At 34.7% G+C, this 21773-nt stretch overlaps 1 protein-coding gene across 6 annotated transcripts in view; it reads left to right on the top strand.

The window, feature by feature from the left end:
• Window positions 1-21773, top strand: part of pcdh9 (protocadherin 9) — a 225244-nt gene that overhangs the window by 159374 nt on the left and 44097 nt on the right. For 4 of the 6 annotated variants that reach the window (XM_015371267.1, XM_015371266.1, XM_015371268.1 and 1 more), the window contains one exon: window positions 8289-8490. In XM_015371267.1, coding sequence (XP_015226753.1) covers window positions 8289-8490 — 202 coding nt within the window. The remainder of the gene's footprint in view (window positions 1-8288; window positions 8491-21773) is intronic. The other 2 variants (XM_015371270.1, XM_015371269.1) reach the window with 1 other exon arrangement.

Here is a 21773-nt window from a genome sequence, read left to right as displayed (position 1 = left end):
GCAGTTTTTACTTATTAGCTGATACTTTTATTTTTTGCATGTCATAGTTAAGCATTTTTTTTCACTCCATACAAATCCATAATTGACCCATGTTTTTTTTCTGTTATAGAAAAAAAAAAACAACTCGCAATTTTAGGATTTATAAATACTGTGCTTTATTATCTGGAAGCTATATCAGTCAAATTGATGACATACCGTATATAGTCCCATACTTTTTTTTATTATCAGACACACAATTTGTCATACAACAATGGAAGCATTCCGCAGATAGAAATTTACCATAAAAAATGTCAGGTATTTTGTGTGACAACATGTCTGATAAAAGACAAACCTTGGAGACTATATTTAAAAATAGACACTAGAAGGTTTTTTTTTTTCTTTTTTTTTTTGCAGTAATGAAGTAGGGAATTTGTATGCATTTTTTAATTTAGATGTAGGTCTGTGCAGCTGTATTTCTTTTATTTGTTTATATTAGAATAAAAACATTAAAACTACCCAAAACTGCTGGAACTATAAAAACTGTTAAAAAAACAAACAAAAAAATTACTTCTTTATGGAGGTTATGACTTCATTTAGCTCTGTTATTCAAATTTAAATTTCCAAACAGTGCCTATTTTTCTAAGCATATGAAATTTGAAAATCTGTCTTTTTTTAAAAGATTTCCAAATGCAAAATAAGTTACAAACTGAAGTATTGTGTTTTAGCGAATTAATAAAAGTGGGCAAATATGTGGTTTATTAAGAAAGAGAACCAAATATAAGACTCATATCTAGTCTATTGACAGATATGCTTTATAACGATTACAGGATCTATTTCATAAAAACAAAAAAAATACCTTTGAAAAACAAACATTTAATGTAGAATGAACACATATACATTTAAATTTGTTATGTATAGAAATCTGTATTAGATCTTCAAACACAGAAATACTCAGAATCATAATTTACACTTCGAATTGTACATTAAGACCATGTTGTTCAAATGAAAAACAAGGCACAAATCATCATTAGAGATAGCTCATGGACATTTACACACACACACACACACACACACACACACCCACACACACACACAATGTGCCCTTTCATCAAAGCTTGCAATTTTGGAAATGGGTCAGATGTGACTCAGTTTTATAATTTTTTGTGTTTGTCTGCAAGCCTGCATTTGTGTCTTTGTGGAAAAGAGTGAGATAATCAATTTTATTATGATCATGGCAGAATGCAGATGTTTTTCACAACTGTCTCCCTGTGATTTAATGATGGGAAACAGAAGGCAGATGACTTAGACTCTGGAGAGGTGGCAGCAGCAGACTGTATCAATATAGGAGTCAGAATAAAAGATGGAGAGATTGTGATTTATATGCCACTTTTCATTTGAGTGTTACTTACAGAAAAGCGTTAGGGAACTGTTTGTATCTTTGTGTCTTTCATCTTTTTTTAACATTTCAAAAATGTTTTTTCCTTTGCTTTTTTCATGCCATCAAAACAGAGTCTGACTGAGACTGAGCTGCATTTTATACATGAGCCCAAAGGAGAACTTCATGCTATGTTGACTGGAGGCAATGTCTATCAGCTGTTAATGTGTCACTAGATTTGATGTTTTATAGAATGTGGCAGCTTGTAAGAACCGGATGGAGACCCTGCGAAACAAAATTTGATACTCATATCACCCTTTTAAAAAATGGAAAAGGAGCAATAGTAAAATGTAAACCTTTTTCTTTATGAATTGGTGTAAGGGACAAACAAAAGGTACTACATGCATTATGTTTTTAGTCATTTCACAAAATAATGAAAATCTATAGGACAGGTGAAAGAAAGAGGAAACAATATAATTTATGTCCAGCAAAAGAAAGGGAGATTTAAAAAAAACATGCATTTTCTAAAATGACCAGCAGATGGCACAGCACCTTTGGTCTCTCAAGTACAGAGCAGAAAATGGGGAGAGTAAAGAGATCTTTTAGTGAGTGACTTTTGTTTTGCTGCTTGACTGATCTCCCTTTGTGGTTTGATTGTGAGAGTGGACTTGTGGGAAGTGTTTGCTCACCACAGGTGTAAGGCTGCAGTTAGATAAGATTATTTGAGGTGGTAGGAAGTCAGTTGCATTATTTTGTGTGTGTGTTTTTGTGTGTGACTGCATTACGTCCCATGTGGTCCCTTCTGGTTAAATGCTGGCTTGATAGGAAAGCTATGGTATATTGTGTTCATTTGGAACGTAGTGCTACACAGAAGTTGTTTTGGACTTGCCCACTGAGCTCCATATGGTCAAACTCAGGAGGAGAAACACACAGAGGCAGGGAAATATTTGCATTCATATGCTCTACCTTGTTAGTTCCTTTGATTTAATTAAAACAAGGTGCATCTGTTTGATTTGAAAGCAACATTTTTTGGCAGTTTTTAGCTGGAGATGATAATGTAAATCATACATGGTTTACTTTGGTGTGTATGTACGTATTTTTGACAGTTTAAATGGGGGCAAGTCATAATATGAAGATGATATTTCATCTTCAGAATACAAATATTCAGGGAACTTTTCTAATGCGTTATATTTCTGCATTTAATTATTTTTAATTGTTGATTTATTAAATACAAAAGTGCTGCATTGTATTGTTTAATGGTAAATGTTTTGTATCATGTTACATGTATTTATTGCAGTGTACGTTTGTGTATATTCATTTGTAGATATTTATACTTCTTTAACTTGTCACTTTACCCATAATTAATGACCATCTCTAGTAAATCCAGAGTCAAAATTTACTCCAAGCTTATGGAAGAATTAGCATCAGAGAAAAAATCGACGAAAAATTTTCCATGATAAGATTTGGTAGTCTTTTGTGGAGTGCAAATACAAATTTCAGTTTTATCTTCACTTTTTTTTTTTTAGAAATAATTTAGGCATCCAGCTTTTTACACAGTCTAAACAAACACATAAGACGTGTAGTTTTGATATGCTTTGGGGTTTGGGGATATGTAAGTGAGTGCGATCTTAATCTATATAGCATTGATTTTAGATAACTTTTTGAAGACAAAAAATGTGCAGAGCAAACAACATGTTAACCTGAAAAAAACAAGGGCTACTTCACTATTATATTCCTAATTGTTTTGCTCAAATTTTTTATTTTTTTTTTTAGCAATTTTATCAATCTCAATGCTTACAAACATAACTCTGAACAGACCCATGAGTGGTTTTAGCTTAGGAACAAGCTCAGCATTCTTCTCTGCTACCAACAGTTAAATACACTCCCTACCCACCTTTAACCCAAAGCTTCTCCGTCAGACCTTAATGGTTTCATTTTGCACCTCTGCCATGGTTCCTCCCTCTTCTATGTCTATCTTGTTATCAACTAAATCAGAATATGATTTAGTTGAAAATTACCGGTCTGTCTTTACAAGTCAAGCACCAACAAAAGAGACTAAATCAGAAAAAGGCACCAGATCCAGATGGTGTCAGAAAGTTCTGAAGGCCCATAAAGACATCCTCTATGGGATTTTACATGGTTTCCTGATCCAGCAAACTGTTCCAATGTTGTGGTAGAACTACTTGTTTCTGTACCGAGTAAAATTCAGTCCTTGGTCCTTAATGATTATAGATCTTTTACCCTGACATCAATCGTGAAGGTCCTAGATAGACTCCTGTTGGCCCGCCTCATTAAACAAACAAGCAGCTATCAGGACCCCTGCAGTTTGTCAATGTGAAGTTGGAGTTGATGCCTTCATACACCTGCCTCAGCAAACCCACTGGCACACAGCACTGTGAGGATCAGGTTCTTTGATTTCTCTGGTGCGTTTGGAATGATTCCTCCCGGTTTGCTTTGTGAGATATTCCAGAAGACTCAGGTGGAGGCATCAACAATAACCTTGATGAAAGTCTACCTGACAAACAGACCACAGTTTTTGAGACTAAAGGGTCAGCTGTCTAACAAGATAGTCAGCAGCACATGAGCACCACAGTGAATGGTACTCTTACCATTCCTTTGGACTATTTGCACATCATAACACCTTGTCATCTGAAGAAATACTTAGATGACAATGCGGCCAATGGATGCATCACATATGGACAAGAAGCTGAGAACATGAAGCTGGTGGATCACTTTGTGATGTATGGAAACAATAATCTAAAGTTGAATGTTGACAAAAGAAGGAAGTTGGTTGTAGATTTTAGGAAAAAAAAGTAACAAGTCAAACACTTTTAGGGTAGGTTGGCCTAGTGGTTAGGGCATTGCACTTGGAATCCAGAGATTCTGAGTTCAAGCCCCACTCACACGGATTGAGACTCTGGTTCCCTGATCAAAGACCCTTATGCCCACACTGCCCCCCGGGTGCTGCACAATGGCAGCCCACTGCTCCCCAAGGGGATGGATTAAATACAGAGAATTAGTTCATTTCGTAACTCTGTACGTGTGACAGTGTAATGACAATAAAACAGCTAAAAAAAACGTAAACGTGGGAGAAAAAGTGAAGGAGAAGAATAAATATCTCAGTGTTCACCTGAACAACAGACTGGAATGGAGACACCAATGTAAAGCTATCTACAAGAAGGGACAGAGCAGAATGTATTTTTGAAGAAGCTTTGGTCCTTCAGTGTTTGCAGCAAATGGCTGCATATCTTCTGCTAGTCCGTCGTGGAAAGTTTGATCCTTTTCTGTCATCATCTGCCGAGGTTACAGCATCAGGGCAAATGATTTAAAGAAGCTTGACAAGCTCCTATAGAAGGCCAACTCTGTTCAGGGAACTTTTCTAAAATCACTAGAGATGATTTCACAAATATAATTCTTCATAAAATGAAGACCATTCAGGCCAGCAGTGAGCTACCTCTTCAGAAGACTGTTGAAGAAAAACAGTGTCTTCAGTCAAAGCGTCTCCAGATCCAACAGAATGTAACAGGTCTTTTTTTGCCTACAGCTATTAACATCAACTCATAAGAAAAATCTTACAAGCTACAACTGCACCTATTTCCCTTTAATATAAACAAATTATTTTTTAATGAAATGACTTGAATTCAAAAAAGACAAAAACTGTCCACCATAATAAATGTAATGACAGAATGAATAATCATATTCAAATCCAATGAGTGTATTTCAATTATGCCAGCATCATCTAAAGGATTTTACAGCATGTATTCAGTCACATTTTACAGACAAAAATGTTCTAACCCAGAAAGACCAGCGGATTGCATAAAAAATAACCGGACAGCTTAAATCTGTATGTAGTGAATGAAGGATTGAGTCAAAAAATTTTTTATGAAATGATTGAGTTCATTTAGGGAATTCCTTTTGCAGTACAACTGTAACTTTAAATTCTTATTCAGTTAGCTTTTTACAAATAAGCATCAGTTGGTTTTCCTTAATGTTTAAGAAGTTACATGTCTCCAACTTTGCAACAGCCTAAAATACTCCTAAGGATTTCAAAACTGACAAACAGCTGTTCATTAAATTTTAACTTCGAACACCACATTCCCTAAGGATGGATTTATCAGATTCTTACACAAACATCTAAACGCTATCACATTTCAGACGAAATTTCTCTCAGGTGTAATGTTTGCTCTGTATTTTTTTTAACAATTAGTGAGCACCTATATAGAAACACTTAATAATTTACAGCTTTGCTGGAATTTAAACCTTGTAGCAATACAGCAGTACTTTATCTTGTGTGTTTGTTAAGGTAGGTGTGTTTGGTCAGGCAAATTATAAAAACAGGCAGTTAATGAGGGTTAGCAGCCGTGATACACCATAATATCTTGTAAAATGGCAGCAGGGATACTTTAAGCTGGTCTTATGCTAATATTACCACGAGTGACTGTCAGCTAAAGAAAAATCCATGCATCTTCAAACATGCTTAAACCCACTAATAACAACATCCACAAAAACCGACAGAAAACTGCAGCACACATTTATGGTGCATGACATATATATATATATATATATATATATATATATATATATATATATATATATATATATATATATATATATATATATATATATATTGTTTGTTTTTATGTTTCCCATGGATTGCAAACTGTGACATAATCATTTCTCTTGTAGCGTTTTTTCAAATAAGACAACAAGCATTTTATTTCCAGCCATAGAACACAAATAAGTAGCATTTGACTGTTTGTATTGTATATAATATATAGATATTAGTAATGCAAATGCAGCATATCTTATAGCTGTGAAAAGTCAAAACAAATTTATTCTCATCTCTACAAGAAACCTTTTTTTCATAACATGATAGACAAAATGTTCTTGTATGTTTGTATCTATAGCTCTATAAAAAGTATATTCATCCACATGTTAAATCTTTTTATAGCTTTGCACTGATAGAATGCATTTGTCTTATAGGTAAAGTTACACCTTAGGTCAACATCTTTGGCTTTAGCGGGAGGATAAACATTTACAGTAATATTTAATAAGGTGCAGATACACCAAACATGCCATTCTTAAGGCCTGCATTACCCTTCACATTCACTGGCTTCATGTGTGCATTGCATACTGAGATTGAAGCTGATAGTTGTGCTCTTGCTAATGAGCTGCACAAACAAACAAAAGAGGAGCTTCTTTAGAGATGGTTTATCCTTCACAGCTGAACTGTTGGTATGTCATCTTCATTTGAAAGGCCAGGTCTGTTCATCTCCCTCTCTATAATTGCTAACAGTGACATTTATCCAAATTCACACTGCTTTACAAGACCTTTACCTTTATTAAATTGTGTTAGATATTCAACTCTCAGTTGTCATTGATGGTAGGAGTGTTAAAGTCCTGTTGGTCTGTCCATCCGTCCGTCCATCTTTATCCGATGTATTCAACTGTGTCATAATTTTTCTATGGATAAATTATCCCTCCATCATTTTTCACCAGCCCTTTCTTTTCCTTTTTTTTTTTACACTACCTTTTTGTTTAATTGATTGTTGCACACACTGGGAGCTGTTCTAAAATATATAATTAGGTCATTTGCATTAGACTGCAGATTGGGTGACCTTTGCTTTTGCCAATAATTACAGTAAAAACCTCCTCTGTCTGTCATCGCTGAGGATGTGGCAGGGACCTCTCTATGCTCACAAAAGGTTAGCTGAAGGCTTCTGTCTGGCCTTATGAAAAAGCCTGAGGAAAAAGTCATTAAACAATGCGAAAAAGATACCTGGAATTTACAACAGGATATTAAATCAGAATGACTTTTAGGATGATCCACATATTTTTATTCTTCTTTAAGTATTTATTTTCCCAAGTAAATCTAAAGAAACAGTTATTAGATGCATTTTGCTAGACCAGCCTAAGATTAAATCTATTTTAAATTCCGGTTTCCAATTAATAGTGGATCAATTAATACTCATAGGTCATTTCTAATTCTAATTTTATATCCTCAGCACTGTCAAGGTGATTGAATGTTGAAAGGTTCCCAATAGGTTTTTCTATTCCATCATCACAGGGCATTTGCTATGTGGTTATGGCAAGATCATTTATTATTTTGCTTAATTTTTGTCTTAGTTGGTGCAAACATTGCATTTTTAACCAAATTTACAATAAAGCCGCTATCATTCAGCCACCTGCATGCTCACAAATTAAACTGTTGTGTCATCAAGGACAAATATTGATCATGCTTTGGTGCATGATGTGTGTTTAAAAGTGTTTAAATGTATAGCAGCAATTCAATCTTAAATTGAACAATGTGAAATATTTCTCTGTTAGAAAAGTGGTCATAAGACTTGTCCAAATAAAACCTGTGTAATCCAAAACACTGTGTAGCCAGAATTAAAAAAGGACAACCCAATTACTTTGATTGCAATCATCTACACAAAATTGACAATACAAACTTTATAATCAGGCTGTTAATGTCCCTGCTGTAGATTTGAAATTTGATGTATCGCCCAGAAAGGCAGGGGGATTAATATCATTCATTATTTATACTATTAATTACATTATCTATCTATGAAAGATAGATGTAACTTTTCATTTCTCATAAAGAATACCCTCTGTAACTGTGCATGACATGAATTTTGGTTGTCAGTGTGCAGTGAAACGTGACTATTTGCAATATCTGCAATCCCCTTTCCATGAGTAACCAGAGCAGGTCAAAGTAGACCTTCAATTCAAGAATCAGTTTGCACCCCTAAAATTGTGCATTATTTATTCAAAATATTATTTAACACTAAAATCCTGATTGGTACTGAGTATGCAAAGCTGCAAACATGAGCATGTTTGGCTCAATGTAAAGAAATACTGTGAAAAGAAACATTTTGAGGGTGCAGAGCAGAGCACTAACATCAGAGGCTCTGTTTTGTGCTCTTGGTTCTAGTCACAGCGGCGCGTCACGTTTCACCTGCCGGATGGTTCTCAGGAAAGCTGCAGTGACAGCGGTTTGGGGGACCACGAGCCTGTAGGCAGTGGCTCTCTCCTCACACATCCTCTCCCTCTGGTGCAGGCGCAGGATGACTTCTACGAGCAGGCCTCCCCAGATAAGAGGACTGAAGCCGACGGCAACTCAGATCCCAACTCCGGTAAGTGTTAATATATCTCTGTAACATTACTCCTCCATATGTTACATGATTGCTTAAGATCTCTGCTTTTATCTTTGCTGTTCTAAACATTTTTCTTTGGTAAGATGAATAACTCTGAAAAAAAAGTTTTACATAATTACACAATTTTACACATCAACTTTTTTACTTTGATTCAATGTGTAAAGATCTTGCAGGATGCGATACTGCCTCTTTCCTAAACACTGAATTTGAAAAATCTGTTTTAAACTACAGGTTGAAATAATAAGACTGAATTACATTTTCCTTCTTAAAAAGGGATAATACATTTTCATAAAAACAACAGCTGTCTCCATAAAGGACTCAACACACCAAATATCATTTAATTTAGTCTTTTCATTGCACAAGTAGGTTTCTAGTGGATACATGAGCAGGTCATTCATTTCTCAGTTAATCATCCAGACTTGTTCATTCCTCCCAGGAGCAAACCTGGGCCTCCCAAAGGCTCTTCACCTATTTGTGAAACTCATTTGATTTATTTAGAGATGATTTCCCAGTTGGAAATCTTGGTACTCAGCTGAAGATGTTAACTCCCCACTATTTCTGGTGGGAATGTACATCTCCGACCCACTTTTCTCGTTTTATCATTAAGAGGTGAGGCGTGCACAAAGACCAAACCCATCAACCGAAGGTCGATGCCAGCGTGCCTGCTGAGGTTGAAGCAGGCAGCAAAACAACAAATGCCGTGCTTAAATTGGAAGTTTGTATGTTATCATACTGATTCCAACTTAACAGATGCAGTCACAGTTGGCAATAAAATTTGATGAGTAAAGTTCACACTTTAGGTACTGACTCACTGTGTTTGTGAACAGAGTCACATGTGGACATGGGTTGTACAGCGTACCTACAAGTCATTTGCATCAAAGAATAATTTTATATCTTGCTTTAGACACCCAGAAGGATCCAGCCAAGCGTCAGACAAGGTACACAGTGTATTCAGCCCATATTCTTTAAAGGTATAAAAGAGGATTTATCTCAGAAATTACGTGTCCAGATTCATCTAAAATGACTTAATTGATGGCTGGCATTCTTCCACTTATGGTTCCCCAAAAAAATAAAAAAGGTAAAATCCATAAACAAAACATCAGCCAATCTACTTTGCCCACTGTTGAAAGTGGATTGGCTACTTGTTTTTCAATCAAACATTTTGCGTACGTGCCCCGAGTATGTCATTTACTGTATGTAGACTCCAAGAGTAACTCATACGCTGTTTGACTAGCGGTCTGCCATTACCCTGAAGCACGAAGAAGTGCTCCTACCCTTGTTTGCAGCATCAATGGCCAAAAGAAATCCTGAAAAAATTAATCGGAAAAGAAAGCCTTTTTTGATGTAGTTGAAAGAGGAGAGAAATTGGGACAGAATGGAAACCTAAGTGTGGGTTTAGGAGGCGTTTCCAGAGTTAGGAACTTTTGCGAAGGAGGCGGCACTGACGCATGCACACATTTCAGAAATACACAAACAGCCGTTGGACATATCTTCCAACACAAAATCCTCTTTACTGCCCTTAAACATATCTATTATAAAGAACTGTAACAAAAGCGGAATGTTTTAAACTAGTAGATGACTACATCAAGAATTGTGGACGATAAAATACATTCACATATCTATACTGACAGGAGAGTCATAAGTTTGAATATTTTGAGTTGTATCTTTCAGTTGTCTTTAAAATATAATTTCCACCATTTTTTTTTGTTTTATGTTTTTTTTATCTCTAACAGAGATAAATGAGTTAAGGGAGTGGTTCCTGTAATTTTTAGTTTTGTTGTTTTAATGTATAACGCAATAAGAATAGTTTGATCTACTGTGAGCTGTAAAACGTTTCATGAAAAATGAAAGGGGGGAGTTCTGGATGCGTTTGCATAAAAAAAGCCTTAATTGGTTGTATTTGTTTCAGATTAGACATGATCTCTGTCCTAGTAAAATGGATTTTGTTAGTTACTGTTGTTTGCCTATCGGAAAAACCTTAGCTGTGACAGCAATGGTCTTTGATCACTGACCTGTTTCTTGGCACAATAATGATTTCATGTCTTTTCAATGAGGGATGTGTTATCTGCTCTGGCACTAGTGAATATATGAACTCAGATGTCCAAAGTTAACTAGTTTTCAGTTACTGTCTCTCAGACTTAATACGCCACAGACTCATTTTTGTGCTAAGGGTATAATTTAACTTTATCTATTCTCAAAGGAAAATTTTAATATCTAATAGATATTTGACATTTATATGGAAAGATAGGTAATGAGTCTGTTTACACAGTACTGAAAATATTCCAACTTAAATGATTTTTAATGCAGAGGTCAACAATGGGGTCTTGCACCCTTTTAGATTACAATGCTACTGTCTGTTGTCTGAAAGAATAAAGATAGAAATAAAATCTTTACCTTCCTTCAATACAATAAATGGAACTTTGTAAATAACTTAATGGGAAACTAGAGAAAAGTGATCCTCACAAAAGTTGCAGCTTTTTTCTGAATTAACACCACATGGGTGAGAGCTGATAGAGTAAGAATTCATTGTTCTTTATGGCTTAAAACAAAATGATGACCTCTATTTTTGTAAACTAAACAAACATAGGAAACACAAAAAACAGAGCAATAAATATAATAAATCTGTTGATCAGAAGAGTCAATGTAATGACAAAGACAAATATGCTATAATCAAAAATGCATTGATCAAGATGATCATGGTTTTATTTTTGTGTTTTTTTTATTTTAATAGTTATTGAAAGATTCTTTGCAACAGTATAACAACAACTAATAAAAAGATCATTTGTTTTGCAAGAGAATAAATCCGGACTCAGTGTTTATTTTATAAAATGGAAATATAATAGTCAAGCAACTTGCTACAGCATATTCTACATAAACCACATTAGGTATTAAAAACACGCATATGCAAAAAAGCTTAATTAAATTCAGTGAAACCAATGTCCTATGAATCAAACATACATAATAGAAAATCAGTTTGTTCCAGTCTAGCTTTAAGATTTTCAATTTTCCAAAGCAGTGTTGTGCAATTATTCTTATATGAATATTTATTTATAATAATAATTGGAAATTATAAGTAATCATTTATCACTTTAATCATATTTCATCCACAATGAATATATATTTTATAATTTTCTGTGTTTTCTGTGTTAGAAAGCTTCCAGCCTTTAATGAATATAATTTTCATATATTTGAAGTAACAATTATCAACTCAGTTTACCAGCAAATGTGGGGATTCAAACAGTTTGGCCTAAGTTTTATACAGCCACTAGTAAATATTAACAATTTGAATTTAAAATTGCAATTGGTAATCATTAATCAAACCACAATGAATGTATCTATATACTGGATCTGTTAAAATAATTATTAAGCTCTACATTTTAGAGACAGCAAGTCACTTCTGCTAAAATGTATTAAAATATTTACTGAATGTATCTAATAATTGTATTGTTAATAATAGTTAATTAATGCATTTATTAGAAAATGGTTGACCAGACAGCTGCAGTCTGTCGAGAATGCTGCTGCCTGTGTCCTCATTAAAACTAAGAAAGTGAAGCTCATCACCCCAGTTCTAAAGTCAATACTCTCTGTATCTCAGAGGATAGACTTTAAGATACATTATGTCAGTCTATAAATCATTGAAAGGCATTGCACAAAAAAATAACTGATTTATTGTCAGTGTAAATCTACCAAGCAGACCTTTTAGGTCTTCTGGCTTAAATGTGCTCTCTATTCCCAAAACCAGAACCAAACATGCAGAAGCATCTTTTGGTTCTTATGCTTCACTAATTTAGAATAAACTCACAGAGAACTACATAATTACAGTAGTTACATTGTCAGTTCAAATTTTCTTTCATTTTTAAGCAGTCATTTGATCTTACTTTACTTGTTCAATGTATTCTCTTTGATTCTTTGAGTTTCTTTTATGCCACTGCAAAGTACTCATCTTCCTATTCTCATATATAGCACTTAGAATTTAATCTTGCAAGCAAGATGGATCGTCTCAAGATTTGTGATTTCTCAAACTAAAATCTAAAAAAAAAATCAAATAGATTAGCCTCGATACAGAAATTTGTTGGACCAATGAAAAGCAGTGACATGTAAGGGTGTGCAAAATAATCGTCATGACGATGCATCGTGGTTCTAATTTTTGTGATCTACTGCATCGATTCTTGAAGGCAAGAATCAATTATAAAAAAAAAAAAGCCAAATCAAGTGGAATACAACTTCCAGTCCAGCAGATGTCGCTGCGGATGTGTTGACGGCCACTGCCTTGTGTCACAAGCATGTCCAGCCGCGGGATACTGCGACGAGTCATATGAAATAAAACATGGAGGACACTATGAAAATTCGCCCGTTGGCTCCATCACATTTCAAGTCAGATGCTTGGATGCATTCTGGTTTTACAAACAAAGAAGGTAAAAACAGTTTCTCACAGTGTTCAGTGAAAATATTGCAATGCATCGCAATATTTCAAGTATCATGATGCATCATGATAGAATCGCATCGTAGCATGTGAATCGTGATTCTAATCAAATCGTGACTTCTTTGCCAATACCCACCCCTAGTGACATGTGTGACTTCAACACATGAACCAGAGGTGGAATGTTGAAGCAAAACATAGATGTGGCTGCTCCGGTTTTAGCTGGAATACCTGTTTCTGATCCAAACCATCAGCTCATTTACGCATGTGCAACCAGTTATACATCGGGTCGCCCTGGATTTCAAAAAAAGTAGTAAGCATACTAAAATGTAATGCGTTTAATGTTAATAATGTTTTTCCTGAGAAAATAAATGTATTAAAATCATGTATTTATCACTAGTCTCTGCTGGAAATGGGATCCCATACTACTTTTTGAGTTTTATTTTTTCCTTCGATGTTAGTCTTATGGTATATAGTGCATAATCTATAGAGAGAAAACAACTAAAATGCAGATAAAAACTGTTTAATCATTTTTTGCCAGACTGCTCTGAGCATGTCCGATGATGACGTCAGAGAAACAGTTTGATGGAGGAAATGTAAAAAAAATCTAATTGTCTCAAAAAAGTCATAAAAAAGTTTTAAGGATGCAGGATAGCGTTATTTATTGATTTAAAGATAAAAATAACTACTTTTAGTACCATAATTACATTATTTAAGGCGACCTGAATAAATATCTGCTTGTACATGCGTAAATGTTAATGCCTATTGTATGGCTCTTGCTTCCGGTATGGATCTGGTAGTGACAATACCCTCTATTTCGTAAAAAAAAAAAAAAAAAACAGGCAGGGAGCCGAACGGGTGAAAGGCTTAAGATGAGCAAGCATTGATTAGGCCAAGTGTACACAGAAATTAAATGACATGAAACTGCGAGTGTGCACAGAAATGAACCGAGCGTGCGCAAAAACGGAGTGGAGCGAGAGCACGGCTGGTGGAGCAGCACCACAACTGTTCCACCTTTACTACACCCAATCTGAAATCAAACTAAAAGACTCGACATTTGAAGCCGATAAAATGATTGAGATCTTTATTTCCACTTGATAAATGGATTCATCAAAAATATAATTTTATCTAATCCCAACATTTAAACTAAACTACGTTACAAAATTATAAAGTGATTATGGATTATTATTAATATAATTTATATTATTTTTGAAAGTAGGCAGACAGGAAATGGAACCAGAGACACGGAGCAAAAGTCAACAGACAGGGATTCGAACCTGCAACAGTCGCATCAAAGACCAAAGCCTTCTCACATGGGTCACACACTGAACCCCTAAAACACAGCCTCACACTTCTAAATCATTTTTACTGAAACATATATTGAAACACCTGCATGTGTAAAGAACCCATCCTGTTACAAACATAAAGTTTCACTTTTCCCTCTTGACTCATGAGGAACGTCAAATCAGCCTATCAGCATCGAACAGCCAGCTTCACAAGTGCACTCCTGCTCCATAGACCCTCTAAGTGGTTTAACCTCGCTGGAAGTTACATGTTTTGGGCGTGTTATCCAATCAGTGCTGTACTTTCTCTCTGCTTACTTTAACAGACGGAGGCTAAAACCTCAACAGTGACAGAGACAGGAAAATAAACCAGTGCAGAATAAACGCTGAATAATGCACTACATACTCATGAGATCAGGTGCATTTTAGCACCTATTTAATTCAAGTTAATTACTAAATTTATTAAGTTTGACAAGCATATTTTACCAATAATTTAAAAAACTTCACAGGATTTAGCCTGCGTAGTATTCAATAAGATATCACCACTGTGCTCAAGGCAAGATGACTTTTCCTATGTCGTAAAACAAAAAAAAAGAAAGTATCCGATCTTCTTTACTGTTGTGCTTTTCTATTTATTTTTACTTTAGAAAATATTGTTGCAGGCCACAAATACTGAACAGATTTGAATGAAGCCACTATAACAGCCATCAGCACCACATACTGTATAATGTGTTCACTTTTGCATGCATCAGGAAATATAATAGACCAATGGATATTAGAATGGTTTTTACCAAAAAAAATTGTATAGAAAAAACATTTTAACATTCTTAAAATAATCCTATTTTCTTACAGACTGTAGTAAACATAATTAAAGGAACTTGAAAGGATTTTCTTACAGCGTGGCTATGACCTGCTCATAAAGCAGACCGTTCATCTTTCAGTAGTTCTGGCTTATACATGTATGCCTGAATCTGCTTTTATGTTCTGACAACAGCTTTGATTTCCCTTCACCATGTCATATCAATATGAATCCTTTTGGTGTGCTATACTGAATTACTACTGTTATGCTGCTTCTTAACCATAGGGAGCCATTATGCTACTATTCTTGCTTCTTGGTCTGCTTTCTTGCTACACTGTAAAATAAAACCAATTTAAATGCTACTTTACATTACTTTAATTTTCTACCAAGAATTTGCTTCATATTTCCCTCTGTCATAGCAAAACTTGCAAGTTACAGCTGGATGGTGTATTAAAAGACATGCACTGGGTGTTTTTTCTGTAAAACTTTTTTGCATTGCAGGACTAGTATCACCACACCCTCTGTTTCACCATTCCTCCCACTGTGACCCACTGTGTTGCATGAAGAGTCACTAAGATGCCAATCTGTTGCAGTTGAGAAAATAAACTCAGCACACTCCGGGGAAATAAGAGTTCATCAGCCCTAACACAGCATTGGAAATGCTGTGCAACAAAAGTTTAGTGACTAAGAATACAAAGTTTTTCTGCATTGTGGCTGTTGGTCCCAATCCTATTAATTTATTTTTTCGTTATTATTCTTTATGTCTTTTTGGTATCATGTCCCCTTAGAAGACATTATGCTTACATTTTGTGAAAATGACAAGAACAACTAAACAGTCCTATACCATTGTGGATTAAATTTTCCACACTAATGCAAAGAATTGACTTGAATTAGAATTTTCTATCATCTAATACAACAGATGACGTAAACCACAAAAGGAGAGATTACTCTGTCATCAGATGCTGAAAGTCTTCAAGGTTCATTGTGTGTCCCTTTGCAATCACAGAGTAGAGTAATTCTCACATAATGAAGCCATTATAAAACCAATAAATGACCACTCCATATGTTATAGCACCTTAGATATCCAGGGTTATATAACTCAGTGAACAATCCTGCTTTGTCTTGGTCTGCACACTGACCTTTTACTTGCTAAAATAGTACAAATAAGCATTGTAACCAACAATGCTTGAAAGACAGTGGGTTGTCATTTTCTTAAGACCACATACAAGACAACTCACCAATTCATTGGGCAGCATGTACAGTACAGTCCCTGCTTGCTCTGCCTGTACTTCTTTAACCTTTACGCTTTTACGTCCCTTTATTTAAAACAATCTGACACACTATAGCCATTGAGTCTGTTTGGTCTGGCAGTTTGTTTACTCTGAAATCATGTTTGATCTCATAAGTATTGGTAAGATTTCCCATCTGACAGCTAAATGTACCAGGTGAAACCAGTCTTTGTGTAGAGTGCTGCACTTGCTGATTAGCTGAAAAAACAACCAAAACTGTTCATACAATTTTAAATCCTGCCTTGTGGAGCATCATTTAAGCCTCTAGAGGTCTCCTACAGTAAAGTAGAGAAATGTTAGGAGTAGTGAGCAGGTCTTTAGGGAGCCTAAAAATAGTCTAAAGCAGAGAAGAAGGCAGATTGAATAAAACAGTTAAAATAAATAATAAGATAAATTAATATATGTCAAAGATCAATAATAGCTCCAGAGGACTAAAAGTAAAATATGAATTTATATTTAATTAAATTTCATTTGCTGAATTTAATGGTACATACATTCACTTGTAAAAACAGTTTATTGGGTGGTGTAATTTAATTATGTAGTTATTTGTTTAGTCCTAATTTCTACTAATTATTGCAGGATTTTTCTTCTACATTTAAAATATAAAATAAAAATAATATTCTGACAGAGAAAAAAATGCTGCAACAAAGGATTGTGAGTGGGCTTAAATTATGGGCTTCTGGTGTGTACATTTCTCTGGGACACGATTAAGAGTTGCATTTTCATACATTATTTGTTCACTTCTTGGAAAATAAGTTGTGATTTTGAAAAATCTTGACTTAAGTTGAGCAAAAAAGATACAAGTATACTGCAGCGATTTGATGAACTACTGAAGTGGAAGAATGCACTTAGTGTCACAGACAAATGCATTTGAATTTGAAGTTTTCCACTACACATGAAAACCATTGCCATGTCATCATAGTAAAGCAAAGCCTAGATTATCTCTGTGCTTACGCTAAATCAAGTAAAATAAAAAAAGAATTTATGCCAAAACCAAATGTCGGTGAGGTTGAGATAAGAGTAAAGCTTTTGCTACTAATTAAATATTTAGTTTGACAGAATTGATACAACCTTGCTTCTTATGCCTTAGCTGCATTTTTGTCTGTCAGTGCAACATGCACAAACTGTCTTAGCATAAACAATTTCTCTGATTATCTATTTGTCAAAAGTTGTCAAAATATATTTTTACCTTACACTAAAACCTTTCCATAATTGAACAAATGGTGGAATGCTGCATTCAGAAAAACTGCCATAAGTCTTCAGCACAATCAGTGAGCAAGAGAGGAGTGTATATTTTACATGCTGTATCTTACAATCAATTTTAAGACACATTATATGAGCTGTCTAAACAAAACATGTTTATTCAGTATCATGGAATATTCACAAAGGGCAATAAAAGACAGGAAGAGAAAGATCCAAAATTAAATTTAACTGACTTACAAGTATATCTTGTGTATTATGGACTGTCTTAGTGTTAAGATGATCCATTCGTTTCATCTTTAAACACCATAATCTCTTAACATATGAGGTTTTTTTTGCAGCCTTACTGTAAGTCTTACATTGTGGATACATTGTGCTCCCCATAGCTGTATGGTTTTAATGAAAGACATATTTCTAAGTAAATACATATTCTATGCATTTTATGAATTTTTTATTGCGGAAAAATAGGGCAATTTGAGGCTCACTCGTTTGAATACACATAACACACAACTGGGCTTGAACACTCGCCAACAGCTTTGTTGTTCCTGTGGTACAGATGCCCAGCAATTGACTATTCAGGATAAACAAATACCAGCCTACAACTCAGCTTGGCAACCATCCGGCCACCTTAGTCACAGACAGCCTGTGATCTCTTTTAGATAACATCATTAGATAGCAGCTACAGATCTGCTCACTGTAGCGACCTATACAGTACCACTATACAGTGTCTCATATCATTACTTTAGGAAAGGCAAGTTTATTTGCATAGCACAATTCAGTACAAAGTTCCAAAATTCAAAGTTCTTTACATGAATTAAACATTGAAATAGTGGGGATATAAAAGCAGAATTATAGCAAGTAAAGAATAAAACACAATAAAACAGTTAGACCACAATCTTAAACTAAAACTTTACAGTATTGTTTAAGACAAACTGGCATTTTTTAATTGCCGTGACTTACTGTTGTACATATTATTCACCTAAAGGATTAACTTAAAGTAAGTTTTACTTACTAAAAAATGTAAGTTATGTTTTTGGGGCTTAAAGGGGGGATTTAGAGTGATGATATAAGAATATACACAATTCTAAATATCTTTAAACCCAGTTTTGCTGTGCTTGAGAAACCGGCTGTGTGTTCCCTCTGATACCTAAATCCCACTGTGTGAAGAGGAAGTAGCAGGGTAGAGTAGCTAGGGCCCCTGACCAAGCCTGTGGGTGGGTGGCATGGATTCATAAATCAGGGAGCAGTGTTAATCTCTCTCAGGTATTGGAAAGCCAGCCCTCAGTAAATATGTTGCCCCAGGATACAATGGGGTTTAAAGGATTTCTGTCTCCAAAGAGAAATTAGGCAGGAGCTTCAGAAGTGAGCTAAATAGAAATGCTTGCTGGAGCATACAGAGAGCACTGGGTGCTGCTGTCAGCTAGTAAACATTGTCTGAGAGTAGCCTCAGTCATTATTGTTGCAGTTGCTGCCAACATCCAGGGTGAGCAGATGGGTGGGCTAATGAAAAGCATATTCTATGCCAATGATTAATCACAATAGGTAGGAAAAAATCTAAGAAAAGTCAGGTCTCAATGTTTGGAATGAGAACATTTTCTTTTATTTGAAAAAAAATCTAATTACAGTATCATTGAAAAATATCTTATTCGGGTTGTTCCTTGTAATTATTTAAAGAAAAGGAGCATTACAATAAATTCAGCTCTGGGCTCTTTTATATCTATACGGATACATGATGCTTTATTTTTACCTTCAGTTCACTCCTTGTGAAATTCCCCCAAATTTTTAAATAAAGTTTGCAGTGTTCTGTAATCCTGACATAGCTCCTGTCCCTGTGGTGCACCTACCAAACCCCTTCTTTCCACTCAACTTTCTATGAATATCACACTTGTTTGAATAACTCATATATACTCCATTTTTATAGGCAGTGCATTATGGGTTTTCATTATCTGTTATCAACAATCTTTAGAAATAGATGCTTGGTTTATTTCAATCCATCATGTGTATGACATGGAATGATGGAAGGATAGCCTAGAATCCCACACAAGTGACTCAGACAATTCAATGGGCTAATCAACACAGCATTGAGAATCAAATGTTTAAAATGTTATCGATTTATAATTTGGAATTAGAATAGTAATCTACCAAAAATAATGTTAATCTTCCTTTTTGATTTGTATTGTGAATTAACTTGAGCAAAATACCAAATGTGCTGCTAAACTAGTTTTAAAACTAATTTGAACTCTTTCCAAATTACAAGATAAAAAATTGATGTTGAGAGAATGAAATGAGATTTGCTCTTTAAAGGTTTGTTGATGGCTTTAAAAAAGTATTCAAATTTGCAATGTGCACAAGTATGGTACCTGCTAACTTCAGTCAAAAGGTGTGAAGGTGAGAACTTCGGGGTAAATGTCGTTGCTACCTCTGGAGACCCTGTGTCCACCTCCGAGGACATTGCATGTTTGCCTCTCTGCCTCTAATACTTTATTTTTTCAACTTTAACCCACTGGCCTCATTAGTAGACACTCCCAGCATCCTCTGGTGGTAACATAACAATACTACACTCATTTGAATGAAAGCAAGATGGTGGGGATCCAGTGTAAAATTTGTTCCAACAACAACTCTTGTAACAAAAATGGCCAAAGTAAAAATCATAATAATATTCTATCTTTAAAACCAATGTTTTTATGCACAATTGCACCTTTAGCTTCAAAAGACATGCATATTTGGAAAAAAAAAAAAAAAAAAAAAAAAAAANAAAAAACAGTAGCAAAGCACAATGTCGGTAAAAATAAAGTAAAGTAAAGGACATTGGAGCTTTATTTCGTTATTGACTGTGTCATGTGGATTGATGAATGTGGGAACATTTATTTTATTTATTTAAGTTTACAGATATAAATGGTTATTGTAAGTTATACTTGATTGCATATTTTGATTTGATGAATATGGAAATATTTAAAACTGTTTAAATTGTTCTTGCAAGAAGTACATTTTTCAACCAAAAAATTAGTTTGCAAGCTACATTAGCCACCTAACTTTGGTATAGATTTGGATCTGAATTTATGATTAATTTTATCATTACAAGAAAACTTACATTGTTAAAAGCAGAACAACTGCTTATGGCAATTGTAGAAAACTCTGAGGATGAAGATTTATCAGATGGAAAAGTGAATGATCCAATTGTGGATAAACATATTACTGATATGGACCTCTTGCATTTGGAACAATCAAATGGAAGATTCTTAAGATGAGTATTTTCCAACAGATTCACCTGAAGAGGATTATGATGATTAATCACTGCCTGATGCAACAGAAGCTGATCACTTCAGAGCCCAATAAAGAACCTGCAAAGGTTCTTTACTGGGCTTGGGTTTTATATATATATATCTATCTCGATAGAGTTCACCATATAAAATACTGAACAATATTACATTTCTATTTTCTTGCCTTAATGCTTCAACAGTCAAGTTACTTTTTGAGTCCATAAACACCCCAATGATTTGATGCTGGGATATTAAAGCTGCTAAATACAGCTGTATCTTCAAAATCCAAATCCACCAATAATAAGTCGGGTGCATTGTCCTTGCTTTGGATTTGGTATTAGGGAAAAATCCATTGTTTTAGAAAAGTCATCACCATTCAGCTAACAGCGAGGTTTGAAATAAAGGGTTATGATATTAATTACTATATATTTTGTATTTTAGTTTACATTTTGGATTCATCTAAATATTTCTATTATTGGATGAAGCTTGTGGAGTCTGGTCTAAAGACCAAGATGATTTTGGCGAATACCAAGGCATCTATAGCTGGCTTTGGCAGATTTCACACATCAATGTATGTTGATAGTTTTATATATTCATCCAAATATTTCTAATATTGAATGAAGCTTGTGGAGTCTGGTCTAAAGACCAAGATGATTTTGGCCAATACCAAGGCATCTATAGCTGGCTTTGGCAGATTTTACACATCAATAGTATGTTGATAGTTTTATATATCAGTCTTTAACAATCAGACCTTGAGTAATCCGTGTAGTGTTTGAGGTCAGAAAATCAATAAATGATGTGCAAAGAAGGATACCCAGATGTGTCTTTTAGCTGCATTTTTACTATACTTGGGTTATGATATTAAATAAATGTTCATTTCAGAGCTGATTTAGCTTGAAGCATTCTGATCACATTATTTCTAGTGGAAAAACTAGAAACTACATACAACAGAAGTTGACACAATCAGGTGATACAGGCCATGAATTATCCCCATAAAAAAATTTATAAACA

This window comes from Cyprinodon variegatus, unplaced genomic scaffold, assembly GCF_000732505.1.
Source record: "Cyprinodon variegatus isolate N-32 unplaced genomic scaffold, C_variegatus-1.0 Scaffold55, whole genome shotgun sequence".
In the NCBI taxonomy this organism is placed as follows: domain Eukaryota; kingdom Metazoa; phylum Chordata; class Actinopteri; order Cyprinodontiformes; family Cyprinodontidae; genus Cyprinodon; species Cyprinodon variegatus.
The sequence above is the reverse complement of the archived record's forward strand: the minus strand, read 5'-3'. Positions and strand labels throughout refer to the sequence as shown.